The sequence below is a fragment of the Adiantum capillus-veneris genome, chromosome 16 (genome assembly GCF_014529385.1).
Source record: "Adiantum capillus-veneris isolate H3 chromosome 16, ASM1452938v2, whole genome shotgun sequence".
Classification (NCBI taxonomy): Eukaryota; Viridiplantae; Streptophyta; class Polypodiopsida; order Polypodiales; family Pteridaceae; genus Adiantum; species Adiantum capillus-veneris.
The window spans coordinates 126,444,210-126,470,104 of NC_140946.1; the positions used below are offsets into that span (position 1 = coordinate 126,444,210).

General features: G+C 39.7%; 1 protein-coding gene across 6 annotated transcripts in view; it reads left to right on the forward strand.

Annotated features, from left to right (window-relative positions):
• The first annotated feature begins 22,175 nt into the window (after positions 1–22,175).
• Positions 22,176–25,895, forward strand: part of LOC147439831 (serine/threonine-protein kinase SRK2A-like) — a 63,593-nt gene continuing 59,873 nt past the window's right edge. The window contains exons 1-3 of one of the 6 annotated variants that reach the window (XM_086485575.1): positions 22,176–22,430; positions 22,819–22,905; positions 23,603–23,730. In XM_086485575.1, the coding sequence (XP_086341701.1) occupies positions 23,611–23,730 (120 nt within the window). In that variant the 5' untranslated portion in view covers positions 22,176–22,430; positions 22,819–22,905; positions 23,603–23,610. The remainder of the gene's footprint in view (positions 22,431–22,818; positions 22,906–23,602; positions 23,731–25,895) is intronic. The other 5 variants (XM_086485573.1, XR_015184648.1, XM_086485571.1 and 2 more) reach the window with 5 other exon arrangements.

Here is a 25,895-nt window from a genome sequence, read left to right on the forward strand (position 1 = left end):
CTTGGCCAATCGTAATTCATACCGAGGCTCTTGGCTTTCTTTCCATTATTTCGTGCCCCACTTGGATTCCTTGCATGAGTTGTGGGTTGGAGCCTCCATGGTTCTTGAACCGGATTCTCCTTGGCAGGCCCTATCCTTGATTACTTTATCAATGCCAACTATCCTCGACTGCATGTTCATGCATGAGAACTGAAAAAAGACTTGAGAACAGAAAAAATTCTACAGCTGAGAAAAATTTTGCAACTCATGGCGCCCTTGTTGGCGACGACTACGATGTTGACTTCTCTCTTTAAATGGGGGTGTGTATGCCCCTTAATACCTTTGAAGGGTGGCCACCGTTTGATTGTGGGCAGCCCCCAAATGGAAAATGAAAGAAAAAAAACTTAAGCAGTGATGGCGGCCTCAGCGAGTCGCCATGCAAAGACTGGACACAAGGGAAATCTTTGTGTGATGCTCGCCGATGGGATATGGCCCTATGACGTGAATCCTCTGGCATGGCGGCGTGCACCATTCAAGCCCGCCCTTGTGGAAATTGGTGCAGGTTGGAATTCCTTACCCCCTTGCCGCAAGCAATCTTGCACACGGGCCTTCACCTTTGACCTCCTCGTCAATTGCTGAGTGGCCATGCCCGCGTCGTTCCACTGCGGCTTCTTCTTCTCCCCATGCAAGACATGCAAAAGCCCCCCAATCTTGAGGACCATGCCCTCCATAACGAGAGAGAGAGAGAGAGAGAGAGAGAGAGAGAGAGAGAGAAGAGAGAGATGCAAGAAACCATGCAAGGCCATCTTCACCCTTCCTCCATAGGTCCCTCCTCCATCAAGCTCTGATGCCAATGTAAGACAGAGGGGACTAGAACATGCTAATCTCCACCCAACCATGCTCTATATATGCCCTTGGATTGCTAAACATAGAGACCTCCTTGATTGCACGTCCGTCCTACCCTTGGCCCTGCGCGGTCCTACCCTTGGCATGACAGACAAGCCTCAATCAGTGGTGGGCTAGAAACCTCCTTTACCTCAAGAAACCGAGCAATCGGTAGATACACAGAGCTTGTAGAAACACTTGCAAATCACAAAATGTTACCACACATCTTGTAGAAATATTTGCAAACCACAAAATGTTACCACCAACTTCATACTATGAGGAGCTAACCGATTCCTATGCGAGAGGACCCAATAGTAACACATACGTTGGCAAAGGTTGTCCTGCTTGGATTGGTACAACTGATTCTTTGCAGCCATCATATGTTACACCACCAATGAGAAGTCATTATATGATGGACAAGAACACGCTCATGTTCATAGCAAACCAAAACTATATACCTAGAGGTTATCTTCCTACATCAAGACAACCAATGGATGCTCCACAAGCATCCCAACAGGCAGGTCGATGCTATGAATGCAGAGGTGGTCATTGGGAGAGGAGTTGTCTACAAAAGGGTGAACATGTAAAGATTTTTGGATATTGCGATAAATGTGCAATCACTCATGTTCTTCAAATGTCCCAAAAATCTAGATAATAAGGGGAAAGCAACGATGAATATCATTGGGATTTTACCGAGTTTGAGTATATCAAAAGAAGTGAGCCTACAAGCTACAATTCAAATAAATACAGTGGCAAAAGCTCAAGCTCAAGAAACTACCAAAAGTAAACCAATTGAAGATGAGCACAAACTGCCTATTCAAACAAAAACTGAGAACATATCAATGAGGACTCAAAGAAATTTGTGGAAATCTAAACGAGACAAAATGAAAGCAAAAAGTCTTAAAGAGAAAAAAGCCTTAGAAACGGAGCTGCAACAAACTAGAGATTGCTAAAACAAGAAAATGAAAACAAGGAACAAACTAAAGGAGTGGTCTCATCCAAGATATCATTGGGAGGTTGAGTATTGGTGGATAAATTTATAGAACCTTTAGAGGCTCTATTATAAGATTACAAGGCTATACTAAAACCAATCAAACTATAGAACAGAGCGTAAATGAGGTGCTCACCGTGTTATCCTGTATGATCTGATGATTGGTGGTGTTGTAGGTGGTGAATGGCCTTCTTGACCATCTCTGCTGTGAAGAAGGAAGATCTCATGGGTCAAGGCCCGGGTGGTTGTGGAATTGGAGACAAGTTCAACACCTCATAGAGTCTTTTTGCATAATTGTGCCATACCTGTGGATCCTCAATTGGAGTAGTGGGTCGTGGATCCTGAAGGGTGCGCCTGGCTGTGACATTGTCCATGCTCATGAACAAGTGCTATAGCTTTAGCCTCTTGATCAGTGATCTCTCCAAGGGTCCGCTACACACGCAGCCGGAGGTAGAGGTCTCTGCACTCATCATCATACAAGTGGTTCTGTGGCATAGTCCCTTGATGGGGAGAGTGTGGCCTGTATGGGTGGTGTGCGGAAAAGAGCTGATGGTTGATGTCTAGAGGAAAGATGTGATGTGGGAGGGAATCATAGGTAGTGATGTGGAGTAAAATGAGTCCCTTCTTGACCTCTACCGAGTATAAGGGGGCTAGCTCATGTGTGAAATGGATCGTGTTGTGTGGGGTGCATGTCGTGGACGTGGAGGGTGTAGCGTTGCCAATGAGGGAGAGCTCAAGATAGGTGTGGTTGGCTCCAATAGGTATGGTTGGGATGGTGAAAGAGCTAAGTAGTTGGGTGGCCGAATTGTAGAAATAAAAAATGGAAGAACGCATGAATGAAAAGGATGCATTGATTGAAGCACTTAAGGGAGACCTCGCAGCTTGCAAAAATACCCCCGCATAGGAGGGAGAAAATCAAACCTCAATGATAAAGCTCAAAAGCGGTAAGGAGCAGGTGAAAACTCTATGGAAAGAGGAAGAGAAGAAGGCACAAACAACATCTTTGTGGGCGGAGCACCTATTCAAAACACAAGAGAATGTCAATAAAGCTTAAAAGTGGATTGAGGACGCAAACAAAGGAAAAGATAATATGTGTGAAGCCACATTGACATCCACTATCATCAATATGATGATTGAGGAGGAGCAAAAGAGGAAGACTAGAGCCCTCCATGTGCATGTTGCAGGTCTCAAAGACATTGAAAGTAGACGAAGAAGTGCAAGATCTCTTGAAGCACATGGGTATTCTTGAATCCACGTGACACACAGGTTCCTGGAGAGTTGGCAAGAAGGGAAGTGATGAGAAAGGGTGTCCCAAGGAAAGAGCACTCATTATATGTTTCCCTACGCTGGAAGCTAGGAAGAATTTCTTGAGTAAGAGACCAACACTCAAGAAAACTACGATTTTTTTGGGTGATGGCCTCACTCTCACATAGGTAGCACACATGCAAGAGATGCCAAAGATTAAGCGGCGAGGGAGAAAGGGAAAATTTCTTTCTATAGGGGAGGGAGAGCAGTGGTGTTGGAAAAATGCACTGCATGATGGTGAGAGACCTATGGGACCAACCTTAAAATGGTAGCATGGAACTGTAAATGGATCAATGAAGATAGATGTAGGCACATTTGAGGATAGCTTTAAGGGAAGAGACATTATTTTTTACTCGAAAATGCATTAAACTCCTGGCGGCACATTACCTAGAGTGACGAGATACCGTTGGGAGGCTACTTGTAGGCAGTATGTAAGATCAAGAATTAGTCTCCAAAATATTTTTGAGCAAGCTGGTTCAAGAGACCATGAAAAGTGATAACTAATTCCACACCATGTATATTTTTGTGTAATCCATAGGGTATTCATATTAGTGTGTGTGTGTGTGTGTGCGTGCACGTGCTCCTTTGATAGTGTGTTTGTTCCCTTTTTTGATATATGTATGTGTGTGGCCTAGAAGCCAAGGAGCCCTTTTAATGCTTTGAAAAAAGGTTGATCTCTGTGGGAGCCTAACCTCCATAAGAGCGAAAATTTCCTTTTCTTTTGAAGATGCCATCCCTGCTGCCTGCGAGTGCTCGTCATAGGCTCATCATCCAAAGAGATTGCTTCGAGTTGCTTTGTCATTACCCGCAAGGTGCCCTTTGTCACCTTGCTTAGAATTTATTCATCCCTTATCACCTTCAAAATCCTTTTTTGGATCTATTTGCCACATGTGTCCTACAACTCTGTGCTCACTTTAGGCCTTCTACCTTACATGTGCTTGTCAATGCCCTGTTGGAGCCTCATCATCAACTCCAAATCTCCTCCCAAAGCATTGGCCCACAAACCTACCATTTTTTGAGTGCTCTCAACTTTGTCATCTGTTCCATTTATTCTCGCCACTCTTGGCTACTCGTCCTTTTACTAGCCCGTGCACAGTGCAGTGACTAATTCCCACATTGAGTTGATAGCAACCACCATGTGTTGCTTCCATTTTCCATATGTGTTCCGATTATTTTTTGGGAGAATAAAATTCACCATCTATGTGGCCCTTCCCACGATAAAAAACCATACTTGTACATGCCTCGTCCATGGTCATACCCTCTTGATTTTGTAGTCGACCAATTCTCATCTTCACCAAAAAGCACTCCATACCTCGCTCAATGCTCCACAAAAAAGCTCCCCTTGCATTCTCTCTTGTTTGGGTTGCTCGTGATTTGAGGAGATTTTATATCTGTGCAGGGGGACTTTGTGTCCATTCTCTTTGATTTGGTATCCATGGACCTAGACTTTGTCTTCTTCTCTAGTGAAGCCTTGGCAACATCCTTCGTTGCAAAATTCTTCATTGTCACAATGAACCACAACTAGAAGAGTGATCAACAAGAAACACATCAATAGGAGAAGTGACTACCTATGAGAGGTATAGCTATAGAGTGTATAGTTTTCTTGACAATACCCTTTGGTACTCATGCAAGAGATAGCGTGACATATCACACAAGTTCAAAAATACCATCTACCATCCGTACTAGCCCCATACGTTTTCTTTCATGAGGAATGGTTTTATCTTTTTTAATATATTTTAATATAAATGACAAGAAGAAAAGTTCTTGACTTATGTAAAAGTACCAACTAGGTAGAAAACAAATAGGTCCTTTCTTTGTACCACCAAATCATGCTTTCAACCCTTGAGGCTGAGGTAAAGGGACAAGATGTCTCAGTTACTTCTTTCATTGGAAAATTAAGGCTTTATGTCCAAAGCTATGTGGACAAAAAGGATTTCTTCATCTTCCCTCTCAAACATGAGAATGTTATCGTTGGGGCACTATGGTTTAACCGCATGGCTTCCACATGAAATTCCCTGAAAGGAGAATCTACTTCACCTACAAGGAAGAGAGCATGTACATAGATGCTAATGAGTCGGGAAACATCATATCCTTGCAATAAAGGGAATCAAGAGGAATTAGAGTTGTCTAATTTCCGAAATGGATCCCAAGATGTTTTCATAGATGACATCCCAAGTGAGCTACCTCTAAAATGAGGGATGATGACCATGCAATTGAGCTCCTACCAGGAAGCTCACTGCCTAACAAGCCTCCTTATCGAGTTTCACAAGCTCAACAAGAGGAGATCATGAGGCAAGTGCATGAATTGGTGGAAAAAGGGATGGTGAGGTCTAGCTCCTCTCCATTTTGTTCACCATTGCATTTAGTGCAAAAGAAAGACGACACATATCCCATGTGTGTCGATTATAGTGTACTAAATAAGATTACTATCAAAAATAGATTTCCCGTGCCGCGGGTAGAAGATCTATTTGATAATTTACAAGTTTTGGCCTAACAAATGCTCCAGACTTTTTCAAACTCATGATGGACAAAAATCTTCAGGCCATTCAAATTATCTTGAGGAGTACAAGCGACACCTCCAGGTAATCTTTCAAGTTGTGTGAGAGAATAAGCTTTTCACTGATAAAAAAAAGTGAATTTTTCGTACAAGAGATTCAATATTTAGGTCACATTATCTCTAAAGATGGCACCCGTATGGATCCAACAAAGTTAGAGATAATAAAAGGATGGCCTAATCCAAGGAATCCAGGAGGTACGAAGCTTCATAGGTATGTGTGCATACCATAGATGCTTCATTAAAAAAATTATTGCTAATAGCAATCCCATTACATGACTTAACAAAAAAGAACGTTAAGTATTCATGGACTGCAAAAGTGCAAGAAGATTTTGAAGAAGCTTAAGGAGAATCTTATCTCTCAACGTGTGCTCACACTACTAGATCTCTCAAAGCCATTTGAGGTTCAATGTGACACTTGTGGTAATTGACTTGGAGCTATTTTGCTTCAAGAAGGGCATGCCATCGCATATGAGAGTCAAAGACTCAACTTCGATAAGTGTGTATTGGGAAAATACGAAAAAGAGATACTAGCTGTTCTATATGCCCTAAACACGTGGAAACACTATCTCTTGGGGACTCCATTCATCCTACGAATGGATCATAAAGCCTCCAGAACTTCATGACGCAAACCAAGCTCTCCGACAAACAAACGAGGTGGGCAAATTTTCTTTTGCAATTTAAATGTCATATGGCTCACATTGTTGGCAAGCACAATCAAGTGGTCGATGCACTTTCACAAGTGTAATTAGAGCCTTTGCATTAGGGGACAAAAAAAGAACCATTCACCTTGAAGGATTGTTTCTTCCAAACGGCAATAGGCTATGTGTTACTCACCCATACAATAAGAAAGTCATGTATGAATCCCATACTTCTTCTTATGCGGGGCAAAGAGGGAATCCATAATCTACTCTTGAAGGAGTAGAAATGTATTTCTATTGGTCTACCATGAAAAGTAACCATACAAGAGTATGTTCCAAAATGCAAGGTATACCAAAAGTTGAAATTTGATAGAGGGAAGCAACCTGGATTGTTTCAGTCGACAGGCTTAACAAGAAAACACATTCTATGCTTGTCAAAAAGACTATTAAGGCACATCAAATGGCAACCCTCTTCAGATCTCAAATCTTCAAGCATCATGGATTTCCAACATCCATAGTGTCGGACAAAGATCCTAGAATGATCAGTAATTTCTAGAAGGGTCTCTTTGAGAATCTAGCAAGTAGATTAAATTTCTCTTTCGGCCTATCATCCACAAATGGATGACCAAAGTGAAATAACTAATCTAATGATTCTTGATATACTAAAAGCCTATGTCATGGAAGTAGATCAATGTTCTTAATGATAGAAGTATGTACCTCTTATAGAGTATGCATACAATGATATCGTATATACTTCTATGGGAAAAGTACCTTTTGAGGTTAAAGAAGAAAGATACAAAAGTCCCTTACTACTTAAAGTACATGGGAAGATCTTCGCTGATAAATATAGTTGAGACCTATAAGAATCTTTTCCAAAGATTAAAGGGGTTATATCTATCTCAAAGCAAAGGCAAAAAGGGCTGCTGCTAATAAGCACAGAAGAGCCTTAGCCTTTAAGTCAAATGATTGGGTCTTGCTAAAGTTTCTCAAGGCTTGTCTAAGGCATACTACGGGCAAAAATCCTATGGGCCACCAAGAGTATTATGCTAAACTAGCAAAAAGATACTATGTTCCTTTTTTAATTGTTAAGCCAATCAATGAGATTGCTTATCAATTAAAGTTTCCCCAACCATTGGCTCATGCACCATGTTTTCCATGAGAGCCTATGTAATCCTTACAAAAGAGCGCCATCAAAAGAGGCAATAGTTGCAGACCCTCCAAAAATCGGAGATCAAGTACTTCAATCTGAGTCCATCCTATGACATGAAGACAAGGTAATAAGAAACGGTAAGATTATCTGACGTTATCTTATTAAGTTTAAGAACTATTCTTTTAAAGATGTTAGTGGATGCAAAGAACTTAGCTTAAGGATAATATGAACCTTGTCAATGCTTACAATGATGCCTTAAAATAAACATATAAAAATGAATTTTAAATGAACAATGTTTTTGTCTTATAAAACTAGTTCTCTTTTTATTGTGCACAAATTCAAGAAGTATGCATGCTTAAAATCATGTTTGTGGTGACGACGTCTCCCAAACACCAAGTAGAATTTGTCACTCTACTTTGGAAGTATGATATGGACTAAAGAGCAGACATGCTTGCCGCAGCTACGTCTCCCAAGCACTAGATGGATTAGTCATCCATCTTGGAATGACGTTGAAGGGTAAAAAGGGATCCTCTGCCCGCTAAGTAACATGGACTAGTGACTAGGCTTTATCTTCTCTACCTCATAGTCGAGGATGACTATGATATCAAGAGGGAGGTAATGTCATAAAATATAATATCTAACTTTACCAAATGATTTTCTCATATTAAACTAATCATTTAATGTGGGAGAATCAACCGGAGTAAGAGTTAGAATAGAGACATGTGCTTCTAGACCTATCTCAACACGGGACCAAAAGGAAAGATGCTTGCATCTCAATAGGGGTCCCAAAGGAGATGGTCTATCAAAGAGCAATGTGTAATAAGTGCTTCTAGACTTACCTCAGTAGGGGACCAAGAGGAGAGATGGCTACATCTCAATAAGGGTCCAAAAGGAGGTAGTCTATCAAAGAGCAATGTGCATCTAATGGAGCTTAAAAGACCTTAGGGCTAGCTTCATTAAAGACCTCCAATGGTTAGTGTTAAAAGTCCTTTGACCTTAGGCAAGCTAGGGCTGAGCTTCAGGTGGGAACCCGACCTAAGCTTGAGGTGTTTGTCGTGCTTGATGACTAAGGTGCGTGCTTGACGACTACGGTGCTTGTCATGCTTGATGACTAAGGTACTTGAGGTGCTTGTCATACTTAATGGGGGATAAGGTGCTTGAGTAAAAAAGAGACCCTACAAACTTAATAAAGGAAGGTGCTTGAGAAGCTTCCCATAAGGTGCTTGAGTAAAAAAGAGACCCTAGAACATTTCAACTGTTGCCATCACTCACCATAACAATATCTTCATTGTATAGACCACCATCATCTCCATTGACTTCCTTCTACAATGAACTAAACTCCATCCTAAAACAACAAGATCCCAACATTCCTATCCTCATTCTAGGAGATTTCAACATTGATGCCAGTATAGAAAATTATAACTACCCAAAAATAAAAAACATTATGTCACCCTACCAACTGACACAACTTATCACGCAACCAACCACCATCTATGGGTCAACAATTGATCAATTTGGATGACAAAGACTATCACACTAAAGACATTTGGAAGTAACTACGTCTACTGGTCAGATCACTCATCCACTTACATAACCCTCTAAATCAATCCCTTCCAATTTCACCACTTCGCAGGCCACTGTGAGTTCTCACCTTGTTTCAAATTGTGGAGACCTAATCACCTTAGAAAACTACAAATCTACGTTTGTTCTAGTTACTAGATCCAAAACCTCAAAAACCCATTCATTTCTCAGGTTCGGACCGGATCTCTGAATCCTAAAGGAAAAGAAGCCTTCCCCTGCCTTTTCGCACAAAGCTTCACCACCTCTCTATCTCTATCTCCGCCATCGCCTTCACACAGACGGTTTCTTTCTATGTTTTTGCCATCATGCTCATACATATTAGTTGTCTCTCTAACTGTGCCCTTAGACTGGGCCGTGGCTCTCAACCACGCCCTCATACACCAAGGCTCTCTGTATCTTCCACCACAAAGAAGAGTTTGTTCCTAATCAAGATGCCTAGCATCGCATCCTTACAAAGTCACTAAAAATTGTTGATGAAGCACCGTCGCCAAGGACCCCTTGCATCCAGATGATTGCGATAGCAAAAAAAGCTGTCTATCTCTACTCACCTTGGCTTTGACACACGACATCAAGATGATCACAAAAATCCTCTTTGTCTCTGTTGGTTTTGGCCCTGACACAAATCATCTCTCTCTCTCTCTCTCTCTCTCTCTCTCTCTCTCTCTCGTGCACGTGTCATTTTCTTCTCAAAGCCCTCAAGGAATTTTTGTAGATTCCTATCCAAACAAATGGGTTCAAAATTGAGCAAAATTACTCACTTTGAGATTAAGACATTTGGTGAAGGCTTTTGATATTTGATTGTATCCAAAAAAAATTTAAAAAAAAAAGTTCATTTTAGTCAAGGCAGTCAATGTCCCTTGTGCATGCCAAAATGACTTAATACGAAATTTTCATCTCATATTGTAAATGTTTTTTTTGTGTGCCAAATTCACAATTGTGAGTAGCTGATTTGAACATTGGACGTTGGTAGTCTCATAATGTAAATGTTAAACCAAACACCTTTTTAAACTAGATTTTTAAATCTCTCTCTCTCTTCCCCACATAGCTACATACATATATACATAGTTATATATATATATATATATATATATATATATATATATATATATATATATATATATATATATATATATATGTGTGTGTGTGTGTGTGTGTGTGTGTGTGTGCGTGTATATAGACACACACACACACATTTATATATAAAGTCATCTCATCAAATACATTAACCAATTACGAAATAAATATCTTCAAAATGTTTGGATGATTTTTTTGTGAAAGAGTACTTTCATATAATAACATGCATTATTCTTTAAGGCTCCAATCTCCCTCCTTGGCACATGAGATAGAGCAAGCTGTATTGTAAGGAGGCATGCTTTTAAGTCCTCTAAGAATGCATAGGCAAATAATTTATAGCTCAAAGTCTTTTAAAATGTGTATTTCTAAGTTTTATAAGTGACTTTTCAATTAAAATGATAATTATCCATTTATATTTTTTATACCTTAATTGTTGTGGTTAAAACCTCTGCACTTTTAATCATAAATAGCAATCAATAACTTAAATTTTATAAATCTATCCTTTACATTAAGAGCTAAGTAATACGTTTCTTTTAAACTCTATCTTCCCTTCCCTGCCCCCCCCCCCCTCTCTCTCTCTCTCTCTCTCTCTCTCTCTCACACACACACACACACACACACACACACATTATTATGAGTTTTAACTTTTTTAAAATAGATTTTTAACTCTCGTGACCCCTCAATAGTCACTTTTTTGCCTTTTGAAGGCCCATGTGGAGACTTTACCTTGTTTTTAGGAGGGAGAGAGGAGGGAGAGAGAGAGAGAGAGATCAAATTGTAATGATTCATGAACCTTCTATCTTGTGATTGATTGACAATCAAATGTCAATTTAAAACTATAAATTACGTCATTGTATGCCTACACTCCAAAGTATCCCTCCTTTTCAAAATCTTCTTTACTTAGAACGTAGGCCAATCATATAAATGCTTATTTTCTAGTATTAAACACATGTATCTAAGCATTTTGATCATAGTTGAAGAAATGTGAAAGGGATGGTTGTTGCAACCTCTTTATCAAGCACTCTTTTAGTAATTCGAGCATTTTGGTTAATGAATCACACTTGGAAAGTCCGTTGATAGACAATGTTTCTATGGGAGGTAGCATATCGTGATTCATCATTTTCTCCATACTGAGTTGTGAGTGATAGAGTTGTATTAACTCAGGAAAGAATTTACATTGAGCCTCAAGGAAAACTAGTGCCTTGAGGAGCCAAGAGATACAGAAAGGTGCATATAGAGCCAAGTCAAGTTGGGTTACAATTGGTAGTTGGAAGCTCATAGTTAGCGCTTTTTGAGTGCTCAATGTAGAGTAGTGCTTGCTTCCACTCTTAATAAGAGATTTTGTGTTTTCCTATAGAGAGTATCCATTCATTGCTTTCTCGATTGATTTCTTCAAATTTGGTAGTCGCATAATTTCTTTCGAATACTTGAAGGCTTTCTTGATTTTATGTTTTTTTGAAATAGTAGAAGCACACAATCTGTGTAGATGAGACTGACTTGGTTATTGAGCACCTACAAGACCTCCCATGGCTGGTGGCCGAGCAATCTCTAAATAGATGAAGGAGATCTTTAATATGCTGCTTTACATCTTGAACATACACTAGTGGCTATTCCTCTGGCGTTTACTTTGATTCCTATTGGTAAAGCACCCCATTTCAAAATGAAGGAAATGGGAACATTGTATCCTTAAGATTAATAAAATAAAAACTTTGTACTCAATATGATAGGCCAAAACAATTAGGATATCAAGGGAACCTTCTTATAAGTTTCTTATTAGTAAAAGAAATTAATTTGGACGATTTGCCAAAAGAAAAATCAATTCGGGCGGATTCCTATGTGCCTACGCAAACCCACCTCTGCACCTTCGCGCATATTAGTTAACAAAACCCTGTGCTCCCTCTTCCTCCATCTCCATAGAGAGATATTCCCCCTATGCACGAATCACTTGCAACTCAATCCGTACGTGAGTGGGCATGGATGGGCAACACACTCCTCTTTGCCTACCTTTGTCTCTTTGCACGCATCTATAAGAGAGACCCCACCCCCCCTTCCATCCCCCTTTTCCCATGCAGACGTAGCTCCAAGCTCCCATCTCAGGGTAGCATGCTCGTGTCCTTGAACTGACACCCTACAACCCCATGAGGTTCTCTCAAAGCGCAATCCTGAAAAATCTCTATGCGTCTCCGATTGCCCATCTAAATACATCTCTTAAATAATCCGTTTCTCTCTCTCTCTCTCTCTCTCTCTCTCTCTCTCATCCATGTGTCCTCCCCGTTTTCTCCTCGAAAGCCTCATAACTTCAACCCCTATCCACTTCATTGTAGAGTGGTATCTCCATAGATTCCTATCCAAACAAATGTGTTCAAGATATTTAAAGTGGCCTCTTTATGACTCTTTCATAGCTTACCTCCATGCAAACAAGGTGAAGAGGCAAGAAGGCCAGCTAAGTTAAGGGGGACAAAGGAGAGTAAGTCATACAATCATATGAATTTTTTGTCGTATTTTAATAAAAAATTGTATTATATATTTTAAAACCTGGCTCTTACTAGTTCGCTTAAAATAAAATACATTAATTGAAAGATTCCTTCAAGATTCTCTCTACACTCATCGCCTAGACTTCACTTCCTGCTCCTGTCACCAAAACCTTTTCCCGTCTGTGTGTTGCACTTCCCTACCTCTTGATGCGTCCTTGTGACCTTGAAAATTTGCCTTTCCTATGAGCTTGCACCTAAGCCTCCAAGCGTCCCTACCTCTGCTCTGCAACGAGAGAGAGAGAGAGAGAGAGAGAGAGAGAGAGAGAGAGAGAGGTCCCTTATTGGGAGGCATGGCCTCCACGTGTCCTACCTCACCCTTCTCAATCCTCTACCTCTAAATCTCTTCTCGTGATCTCCACTAATGGGCCATTTTTTTATTTCCTTCTAGTCGGTATCCGTTACTCGCAAATGGCTTATATATTACAAAGAGCTCCACTTAAATAATAAGATAAATGGTGCACATTACACCTCATCATTTTGAAACAAAATAAAATTTAAAAATAAAATAAAATAAAAAGATGCATTAAAAAATAAAACAAAAAAATATTTTAATGCTTTTGTATTATAATAAAAGTTAGATTTGTTAAGCATAGAAGATAAAAAACAATTTAGTGAAGTGACTTTTTTGAAAACCTCAAATGAGAGGACCATTTATCAATACCTCACACAATGTTTGGGAAAGTCTTTTTGCCTAAGCAGTGAGTTTCTTGATTATACAAATGCAAACTAAAAATACTAGTAGAAATTTTCAAATTTACAAGATGTTTAAACTTATCGGGATTTTTTCCCCTTTACCACCCTTTGAAATTTGCTAATTTTGATTTTAACCGAGCTCAGGGCTAAGCTTAGACACGTCTTTCTAAACATAGTCTTCACATCATAGGATCAAACTCCTATGAATATATTGTTTAATATTTTGATCTTTGAAGTCTTTTTCAAGGATGCAAAACAAGGTGAAGTATTCACAACGGCCTTCAAAAGGCAAAAAGGTGACTATTGAAGGGTCATGAGTTTAAAATATATTTTAAAAAGGTTAAAGCTCATAATGATCTCCACTAGAGAGAGAGAGAGAGTATTGTTTAAAATAAATCTTTTATTTAGTCCTTAATGTAAAGTTGTGGAATTTAGTTTACTTCTTAAGCAAAGTTAAAAAAACCCGAGGTTTAATGTATTTTTAATCGGCTAGATTATGAGATGGCCTTGACAAACACCTGTAAATATTTACAAGTTTCAACGTAAAAATCGACAAATCTTTCATATTTTGACCTAAAAACGAACAAACTTTCAAGTGTGTCTTTAATTCCTTTGGTTAGGAAAAATGATTTGTGGTTTAAAAAAAAACACAAGTTTTAAAACATTATTATGTTCAAACTTCAAATCATTTGTTGCACCCTTTCCAAAATAAAGCAAATCTAGCGGTGGGAAAGAAAGGATTTCTCTTCATGGCTTTCAAGCCTTTTAAGGCTCCTTTGAGGGACACTTGTCAAACACTTAGAATTGGACTACCTTCATCCATATGGATACCAAGGCCTCTAAAGGCAAAAAAAGTAAATGCATTTGGACAATAGCTTTCTATTTAAAAGTTTTATCTTCTATTCACAAGACTTTTGAGACCCTTAGGGACACTTGTCTTCCAAAGAAATTTGAATGACCTTCATCCTTTGGGTACTGAGGCCTTTAGCATGCCAAAAATATGAGTGGCTACCTACTTGTTTTTCAAAAGAATAGTGCTCCTAAACAATAATAAACAATTAAGAGTTGGAAGCCCTAGAACAAGTAAGAAATGATAATCACTCACACTGTAATTCTTGCTATAAAAAAAAAAGATGTCAACTCATTGAGATCTATCAATGGGGAAATATGATTTAAAAGCTCAACAAACCCTCCCTAAGAGAAGATTTCATTATACATTTGCGCTAGAGGGATTTGCACTGACACTTGCTCTAGTTGCAAATCTTCGGCTTCTAAGGACCCCATATATTTGTTTAGTAAGTGCCATGCCTCGCAGGGACTGGCTGTTAAAGTTTGTAAATGGGTACGAAAGACCTGGAAGATTATCTTCTTTACAGATGACTTGATCCTGAGAACATAGTTAATAGAGCCATGCCATTCTGGTGTGCACCCAAATCACCAGATTTTATTACCTTAATCAAGTCTGACAATGTAGGAACCTTCGGGTCTTAAGGCAAAATTGGTTGTGGCTCAATTTGATGATATTGTGTGTTTAAGCATTGAGCTCATTCATGTTGTAGGAGCTAAGAGAGGGACAACAATCAATGTTAAAGAGTGGCAACATGCACTGATTGTTAGGCACACATTGCCATAACAAACAACCAATGCAGTTAACATACAGTACATATCAAACAGGAAGCAGGAAATTGCATACTTCAAACACCATACTGCAATGAAGACAGGTATGTAACATCAGAGATAAAGAGAAGATAGTGTGCCATTCATCATCATCATTCAGTAATACAGCAGAAAACACAGAACCAATGCAGGAGAGAGCTAACTACATCAACAGGCATAGACATAACTGTTTCTCGTCCTGAGAATTCACGAGACACACAACTAACTTCCCCAAAAATATAAAATACCCATGTTCACTTATCCCTAAGGTTCAAAGATAAAGGTCTTAGTTACAGTTCAAAAAGTAATAGCCTGACTGCCCTGAAAGCCCTGATAAATCAGGCACTAACACCTGGCACACCTGGTGGGCAATGTTTCTCAAACATTGTGAGAACCCACAATATCCCTTGATCAAAAATTCATCCACCAGCTGATCCTTGAATTCAGTTTGTTGTGAAACTGCTGCTGTAGTTGGAGTTTCCTTGTCAAATTCTTCAACCTCTGCATCCACCTGAACTGTAACTGCCTCCTTAGTACTTTCAGTCTCCTTATAGAGTTTCTCATCCACAATCATTTGCACTGGATCATCTAAGTTGTGAATTCCTCTTACAGCTTCTGTCTCCTCCTCTGCAACATCTTTAGCCTGTCCTACAACTGCACTTATCCCTGCTGCTTCAGTCATATGCTCATGAGCTCCTGCTAGCACATCAGTTCCTGCAAACACTTCAGAATTTTTTTTAACAAACACCTGCTCAGATTGTTGGCCTTCTTGTTGCTGCAGCTGCATCTTTAGGTCCTCAAACTGCTCTTTTAGGTCAGTATACTGCTGCTTCAGTTCAGTATTCTACTTCTCCATAAACAAGTTTTCCTCCTTCATCTCCTCCTCTGCAAACATCTGATATGGTTTACTCACCACATCATACACCATGACTTTCATTTTCTCCCAAACTCCCTTCATGTAGTCCATCATTTCAGTCTTCATTTTCTCCCCATACCTTCTACAAAGTAGAAAAATCTCCTCTTCTTCAAGTGATTTCAGGTCTTTACGCCCATTTTCATATTCAAGTGAATATCCAAATTCAGTAGTAGGGTTAGGTTTAGGTTCAGGTTTTCCTTCAAGAAGAATGAAGAAAGATTCAAGGTAGGATGCAAACTTTGCAACCATTAGACACTATCTCTTGAACACATCCAATATCTCTGCATGTAGATGCAACACTCGAAGAACTGATTTAGACTCCGCATGCCAAATCAATTGATTTCCTTGAAAATCTTGATTCAAGAAAAACCAAAATTGATATGCTTCTTCATCAAACTGATTTGATTCAAGGCTTGAAAATAAGAAGTTGAGCTCTCCTTCACACATAAAAAACGCCCCCAAGATGGCTTGCTCACATTTCTCCTTGAAAATAGAAAGAAATCCACTTTGTAGTAGCTGCAAAACTATCCAATCAGTGATATCTCTCTGAAACTCAAAACTTTTGACTTCTGCTCCTTGAAAAACTTCCCTTATGTCATGAAGCATGAAGATATAAAACCAATGAGATATAAGAATATCAACATCATCTCCTTCATCAACAACATCACATAGAAATGTAGAACAATCTCCAAGAAAATCCACTTCACCATCATCAAGAACTTCCAAAAGACTTGCATAATCATCGGTCAAAATCATCTCCTCAGCATCAACAAAACCATTGATATCAGAAATTTGGTATAAATCATCAAGAATATCATCAGTAAACTGAACTTCACTGGAAAAAGACGGACTTCCAATATCCATGACTGAATTTGTAAAAGAACCAACATCATAGAGATCATTGATAACAACATCATCATTCAAGAAACCTTCTGTAACATCAAGATTTGAAGAAAACTCCACATTCTTGATTTGAGTAAGTTGAAGCTTCAAATACTCAATTTGATTATCCTTGTTCAAAACAACTTGCTTAAGAGCATCATGAACTTCATAACAGTAAGAAATATGCAAGTAGGCTTCAGTTTGAACCTGAGAAATCTCCACCATCAATGATGCCTTCTCTTCTTCAAGTTGACTGATTTTGAAAAGCGCTTCATTTGCCGCAACCATACTTGAATGCCTCTCATTATCTAGCTCTAATGAGAGATTATTGATCATTTTTTCTTGAGAAAGAACAAGAATTTGAAATTCAGCAAGTTCAGGTACATAACTTCTTTGCAAATCAGTAATCTGCGGATCAGTGACCTGAATTCTGAAACTTTGCAAATCAGGGACCTTTGGTATCAAAACTGGTAATTCAGGGATCTGAAATTGAAGATCCTTGTCTTCACAACCTGAATAATTCATATCCGCTTTCGGAAATTGGCTTTCACTCTTCAAAACTCCAAAAAACTCTTGTCCATCAACACAAACACCTTCTGGACTGTCACCTGTCACATATTCCTCATCAAGATTCATCAAAAACTGATTCATCACATCATCCTCATCAATAGCACACATTATGTCTTTATGTATCTTCGGATCTTCCACTGCATCACACTGAAATCTGATGTCTCCCTGAATTTCAACATCTTCAAGATTGATGTCAAATGTTGGTATATGGGTTTGTATGGGATATTGGTGGCTTCTCTCACTCACTCCCACTTGTATTCCCTTCTTCTCAACCAATAATTCTTCTTTTGGGCAACTCGCCTTCTCTTCCTGTAAAGAGGAGAGTCTCTTCGATGTGAGGTTTGGGGATAGCTGGCAATCCTCTTGGCTCCTTTGGCTCATGAGTTGCTCCTGGCTTCCTCCTTCTTCCTTCATCATCTTTTGGACTATATCTCCCTTGCATTGAACAAAATCTTCTTCCTGAATCAACTTCTTCTCTTCAATAATCTGAGTATCTACAACTTTGATCCCAAATTCAAGAACATCAAAATCAGGTTGAAAAACTTCAGGTGCTGAAAATTCAAATTCAGGCTTTGAAACTTCAGTTTTTGAAACTGCATGTGCCTGAAAAACTGTTGGTACTTCAACATTGTGCAAACCCTTGAGTCTATCTGGAGTGTGGTTTTGGGATACTAAGTGCTCCTTTTGGCTTCTTTGGCTCTCAGGATGCTCCTTTTCTTCTGCCATTTCCAACATCACCTTCTTGACTTCTTCAGGTTGGCTTTGTGCTTGAGCTTCTTTCATTGATTTGGGACTTGCAACAAGTGCATTTGGAGAAGTTAAACATGATTGTAACTGATTGTTCCCAACCAAGGGAAACATTGGTGTTGTAACTCCCCACTCATCATCACTTTCGTCTTCCTCCTGAAACTGATCTTCATACTTCTCTGTCAAGACTTCAATTGCTTCTTGTAACACCTGTATCCTGCGCATACTAGAGCATGACTTTCTTCTTTTTCCTTCACGACCTTCATGCCAATCTTCTGCCTTGTCAAGAAGATTAGAAAAATCATCCAAATCCTCTTGTGCATCACATAGTTCCTCATGATCTGATGCATCTCGAAAAGATCTGACAATTCGATACAACTTCTTGCACAGTTTATGCATACAGTATTTGACACATACATCTTCCTTTTGACATGGCTTGCACACGTAAGGACATTGCTTTGCACAATGCCCATCTTTTTGACAAATAGCACACTTTTTCTTCTTCTTCTTTGCCATTAATCACCCATCAAAAGAATAGAGAGCATTTGTACCTCTTTAAACCCTGAAACTGCTTAAACTGCATTGCAAAATGAAATACCTGAAACTGTAGTCTGTAAACTGAAAAATTGAAACTGCATTCTGTAACAAACTGCACATAATTTGCACAGAAACTGCACAGAGACTTCAAAACTGTTTGGGCTAACAATACATTGACAAATGGTCCCAAAAGTGGGTCTGATGTGGGATGAGTTGTTTGTTGGCCTTCTTGGTTTGCAAGTAGGGTTTCCTGCAGCCTGTTTTCAGGTTCATGTAGTTTAGTCCCCTCCCCAACAATTTCTGCCCCTGCAGCAAGTTCTCCTACTGGTTCTTGTTGATCATCACCATCTAACTCATCTCCTTGTCTCCCCCTTGCAGATAATTCCCTTCTAAGTCTAAACCTTGTTCCATATGAATGTTGTGGAACATTGGACCCTTGCCCTGATTCACTCATGCATTGCTGCTTCTCCCTTGTCTAGAATACTGTACTAGCATTCTTTGATTATGCACATTGTAGTTTGAAGGTAAATTACAGGCTCCAAAGGGTAACAGTTTTGTAACTACCTTTTCGAGAATGAGAATTCTGACTTCGTTGGGTAGTTATGGGTAGAATTCTTTCAAGAATTGTGATGCATACTCCTCAGACTCTTACCCCGGTGTTTTCCAGTTCGCAAAATCCCGCAAATGGTCACTATCAGGGAACATGTCGCCGCTGTGATTCATTCCTTAGCACCCATATGGTTTTAGGCAAAATTCGAACCAATTGCAGGATCGCCAAATGTTAGGCACACATTGCCATAACAAACAACCAATGCAGTTAACATACAGTACATATCAAACAGGAAGCAGGAAACTGCATACTTCAAACACCATACTGCAAAGAAGACAGGTATGTAACATCAGAGATAAAGAGAAGATAGTGTGCCATTCATCATCATCATTCAGTAATACAACAGAAAACACAGAACCAATGCAAAAGAGAGCCAACTACATCAACAGGCATAGACATAACTGCTTCTCGTCCTGAGAATTCACGAGACACACAACTAACTTCCCCAAAAATATAAAATACCCATGTTCACTTATCCCTAAGGTTCAAAGATAAAGGTTTTAGTTACAGTTCAAAAAGTAATAGCCTGACTGCCTTGAAAGCCCTGATAAATCAAGCACTAACATTGATTTGCCTAGACCACTCGAGAGGTTTTTCGTAGCACCCCTGTTTTGGTTTCTATTGTGTTTATGTTCAAGCCCCTTATGGAATCGTTGCCCACTCAAGGCACATGTAGTGCTTGAGGGCGATTGTATTCTTTTCAAGTTAATATTAATTCTCTCCACTGACATTTGTGAGTATGGCAAAAAAAAAGATTTCATTATACATTTACAACATCTAGCGAGAAGATGGTGGTTCGACTGTCACTCATTTATCGATACTCATTCACAACATTGGCATCCAAAAGAGGGGCGTTTTTAGTTGTTTCTCATTCAAGGACACACATTCACAACGTTTGACACCCATAAGAGGAGCCTTTTTGTTGTCACCGATTCCCAAATAATAGCTATGAAGCATGTTTGGATGAGGCATTGCCATGGACAAAGTTGATATGGGACTTTGTAGTGCTTTTTAACAATCAACGGATTGATAAAAAGGAGGTTGTCACAGTAGCTCATGTGGTCCCCCTTCTCTTATCTCTCTCTCTCTCTCTCTCTCTCTAACTCTCTCTCTCTCTCTCTCTCTCTCTCTCTCTTTCTCTCTAATTAACATAATTTCTTAAGATAAGAAAATCAAAGAATAATTTTAGCTAAGACAACAAGTGAAAGTTCACTATCGCTTACATAAGGCTATTGAGAAGAATTTAACAATAAGAGGCTTCTTTATGAGGGAGGAAATGAAAGAGTGACACTAGCATTTTAAAAATTTGTTGTCCCAATAAAGAAATTTTAATAAAGTATAAAAATTCTGAAAACAAGTGCAACAATGAACTATTTAATTACAATATATCCCAAAGATTTGGTCTAACGGTAAGGCTTTGGCCTCTCAACCTACGGGTTGTGGGTTCAAATCACTCATTGGGTCACACTCTAGAGGGACACCTTGTGCTCACCTGGTGTTCACGTTGCTAGGGCTCTTGCCCTGGACACTCGAGTGCATCCTCCTCATGGGGAGGGTCACCCGAGGAGGAGGTTCCTAGCTGGTTGCTACTAGTTGTTTTCGCCGTTCTCAATAGGTGGTGTATCAATTAGGTGGCCATAATGATGCCTATGCGTGGCTCTTGCCCGATGGTACGTAGCCCTTGTCCGACCATGTAACATGGCTAATATTTGGAAGGGATAAGTACCTCCCCTTGTGGGCCCTCTCGTGTGTCAGAAAAAATAATAATAAAAAGTAATGATTCAGAAAACACTTGGAAACATTGTAAGAAATTGAGGAAAAAACAAAGTGAAAGAGGATGGGAAAGATTGTGTATGACCCAATATCCAATGCCCCTTCTTAATGAGGGAGGTCACAAGGGCCTACATAAAATAGTAAAAAAAGAAGTTCGTCATCATTAACTTGCTATGTGGCACTAATCAGCAACCTTTATCCAATGGTCCACAATTGCACTCAAAATGCAACACTTTACTAATGACTTATGTAGTCCAAAAACGGTAAGCAATAGTCTAGCCTCGCCCTTTGAGCAAACCAACAATTGTGTTATAGGTCACATTTCTGGTGTTCGAAGAAACTTAAAAGTTGCTCATGATGGTCTATTTTTGGCATATTAAAACATGCCCCAGACAACAGGATAAAGCTGTACAAATTTGAATCCAATTCTTTAGTTTATAAATGGGGCCCCTCATTGCCTTTCACTTTTTTTGTTTGAAAAAGATTTATATTAGTTTGTAAATGGTCCCTTCGTAGGATGTCTTTTTCAACATTTTGTAGGCGTGCCTTTCGGCAAAAAGGAAGGGTATATACTGAAGGATGTACAACGGAATATCATTGAAATTTTCAAACTTATTTTTTACTTTTCTCCCTCTCCAATCTCTCTCTCTCTCAAACTGAAAGGCAATGCCAACGTCCATCTCGAGACGCCTTGTTTGAAAATGCCAATGCTAGTCTTCAACTTGTTCTTTCTATGGATTAAATAAAATCTATACTATTATAAAAGGGGGAGGGATTTTGGCTCCCTCCTTCGGACACGTGTCAGCTCCCAATTGCTCCGACGAGGCTCCGATAGTGCAGCCTATAGCCCAGGGCGCTCAGTGCGTTGTCAAAGAGAAAGAGAGTGCGCTCAGAAGGAAGAGAGAGAGAGAGAGAGAGAGAGAGAGAGAGAGAGAGAGAGGGAGGCGACAGAAGGCCGCTGGCCTTACTAGTGTTATAATACAATCTTAATGATTTTTTCTTTTAGTATGGGTAATGCTATGGGAAAATTTATGTTGAGAGAAGCCCAAAAAGCGCAAATAAACTTCTTCAAGTGGTATTTATGGGGATTTGAACTCACACATTTGGAGGCTTAGTCACGTTTGCAAGAAGAATTTTAGTGCTCTTTAACTGTTGCTTTTGCGCAAGGAGGAGCTACTGTGATGAAAACATTGCAGATTCTCGTCTCGTGAGGCTTGTATCTGTGTGCGCGCGCGCGCGTGTGTGTGTGTGTGTGTGTGAGAGAGAGAGAGAGAGAGAGAGAGAGAGAGAGAGAGGTTTAGAATCAAAAATAGAATACGGAGGTGACCTCAGGATGGAAATGGAGCTGATGGGTAGATTCTCAAATAAAAAATAAGTCCATTGGTTTTTTTTTTTGTTTTTGGGCTTATTTTGTCGCCATGTGTGTATGCTACATCAGTTGGGATTTGTGATCAGAATTGTACTCAATAATGAAGATTTGTGACTATATTATTAATGACCAAACTAATCATTTTTAACTAAGTTTCAGTTGTAATTCAAAGCTTTTGTCATTCTGATGTCTTTATCTTGTTCGGGCGCATATTTGTTTGCATTCTTTGCAGTCATATGCCCATTATAATAACTTGTTATGTGCAATTAGTGTTTCTCCTTTACTTTTTGTGGCTTTGTAGTCATCATTGCTGCATATATGTTGACAAGCTAAACTGCTTACTTTAATGGAAGGATTTCTTATTAAAACAGTGTGGTTTATCGTGCGCAACTCGAGCCACTAAGACACAGCTGCCGCTTCTGTTGAGGGATCGGTTGCATTTTTTTCTTCATTTACATGTAAGACAAGAGGATAAGTCGCTCCTCCTTAGGCCTGCAATATCAATGCTTTATACTCTTGTGCATGAGTACGTATGTTGTGTGCAACATTGATGCCTAAAAATCTGTGTATGCTGTGTGTAAACACTGATGCCTGTGCCGAATACTTGCATACTCAGATGCATTTGTTATTATTTCACATCCATCTTCTTTCAAATATGAGCAGTGGAGGTCTTGGTGCTTCAATATAATAATTTGTGATGTATTTATGCTTGCAATTGGCTGAAGTAGGAATCTTGTACCATCGAACAAATCATAGTCCTCTCAGATTGATCTTGTGCAACTGTCAGTCAATTTAAAAATAATACACACAATTGACTTTTTTGTTCCCCGGTTTGATTATAGAGAGAAACCTACTGCGTATACATATGTTGATCTGCATTTATGTGCATGTTTGAATATGGGAGTGTTTGTAAATACAAGCTGACGCGCGCTTGTTAATATGCGTATACATAAATGCACGCGCGTCTGCAGTAAAATTCTGCCAGTTGCACAACACAAGAAGGTATGTATACTTTATTGAGAAGTTTGTTTACAATGGAGTGCACAAACTCTATTATCTTGTATGTATTATTTACTGCATAATTGTTGTGATTGTGTGCTGCTGCACATAGTGGAAAATTTACTTTAACATTTTCGGCTGATTTATCACAAGCAGCTTCACCTATGGAGAACTTTGAGGAGATGAAAGACATTGGATCTGGAAATTTTGGTGTGGCTCGCCTTTTGCGCAACAAAAAAACTCAAGAGCTTGTGGCTGTAAAGTATATTGAGCGAGGTCCAAAGGTAATTGACATCCATCCTTGTGTACATAAGCATGAGTACCCAGACGTTGTGTGTGTGTGAGAGAGAGTGAAACAAAGAAAGTGTTATTAAGATCTTCTAGAGGCATAAGTCAGCCTATGAGATAAAGTGATGCACGTGTGTATGTCCTCTTGAAATCCAGGGAAAAAAAAGTGCTGAAAATAAACATCCTACAAAATAAAATGGACTGAAGTGGAGTGTGTGTAGGTGATGTATATATGCGCGCGCGCGTGCACACACACACACACACACACAGAGAGAGAGAGAGAGAGAGAGAGAGAGAGAGAGAGAGAGAGAGAGAGTTCTATTATTGTCCTCGGAGGTCAAATATGACATATGGGACCAAATGAACATGTCACATGGTGTGAGTGGAGGTCATAAGTGACTCTCGATGCTCAAAAATGGCTGAAATGAGCGTCGCCATAGAGAGTCCACATCGTGGTTGGGAGAGGAAGGTATGTAGGGAGAGCTCATGGCTGAATATATGGAGAAAAGAGTACCTAATGTGGTCAAAAGCTGAGCACTCAAGTAGTGTGTGGTACTCACTCTCTCGCACTTGACGAGGGCATAAGGTGCAAAGTCGATGAGACTCCTCGCCAGTGCCCCAACGTCCTGTCTCGCAGCGTAGAGAATGCGAGCTAAGACGAATGGAGGCAATGGTGCGGATCGCACTCAATGGGATGGGCTCAAGGATGTAGGGATGGGTTCGGTTACCGCGCTCGGAGAAGAAGAGAGATTTGTAGTTTGGGGCAATGTGTGTGGTGTAATGGCTGAAGCGAGAACCTCCAGATTTCTCCCAAGCCGTGCTACATTGGCGTTGTAAGAAGGCCTCATTAACTGGAGAGTCGATCGATGCATCCTTGACCAAGTGACATGCATCCCATCTTCCAAACCATTTCTTGATGTCAAGCATCCACCCCGAACTTAGTATTTTGCTCTTGCATGTCTTTTGGACCTTTTGAATTGCTTCGTATGCGATTCTAGGAAGTCGATACAAAGGGCTACGTTGTGTCTTAAGCATGTACTCCACAACCCTTTGCATGCCCAAGACCTCAATGGGAAGCGATCCGGACTCAAAAAGTAAGAGCATGTAGGGTGTTTGTGTCTCAAGAAGTAAGAGCATGTAGGGTGTTTGTGTCTTGACTTGGAAAAAGTTGGTGAGAAAACGCTTTTGGACATTCTCAAACTCTTTCCAAGTAGACTTCCCGATGCTACCACCCCACACCTCCACTCCATAAAGAAGCACCGGTGTCACCAATGTGTCAAAGAGGTACTTTTTGAGAGCCCAACACTTGATCTCTCCAGCATTGCACATGTTCTCAAATGCATAATAAGCCCTCTTTCCGGCTTCCAAGGGACGCATTGCGCAATCCTTCCATCTATGATTGGATGGAATCTCAAGGCCAAGGTACTTAAAGCTATTTACCACTTCAAGTTGCTCATTGTTGTATACAATGCATGGATTTTCATCATTGAGGGTCTGTACAAGCATAACCTTGGTTTTGGATCCATTCACGATTAGCCCGCTATGTAAGCAAAAGCGTTCCAAGACACTCATAAGCTTTTGTGCATCTTCTAAGGTATGTGCCAAGAGCACTACATCATCGGCATAAAGCAAAAGCATGATCACCGCATTTCCGATCTTAACCTCTTCTATGCCTTCTTTTGCATAAAATCAAGAACCATGCATTCCAATTCATCAATGAGTAGCCCAAAGAGGGTTGGGGAAAGTGGGCATCCTTGTTTGACACCAATGGTGGTTGCAAAAAATTCTGAAATTCCATCTCCTATACGTAGTCGACATATCACTTTTTGGTAGATGTGAAAGACTGCATGCATAAATTCTCTTGGCACTTGAAGGCTTTGCATACGTCTCCAAAGATTTCCTCGCGGTACCATGTCAAAAGCTTTCTTGAAATCCACAAAGCAACAATACAACTTTTTTCCTTTCAATCGAGACGCTTCCGTAAGAACTCGAAGAGTGACAAGGTGATCAATAGTGCTATGATGCTTTCGAAAACCTACTTGGCCTAGCGCACGTTTGTCGTTCTTTTCAGCCCATTCACTTATCTTCATCTCCATGATACATCCAAATAACTTTGCCATCAAAGAACCAACCATTATAGTGCGGTAGTTGTTCACATTGT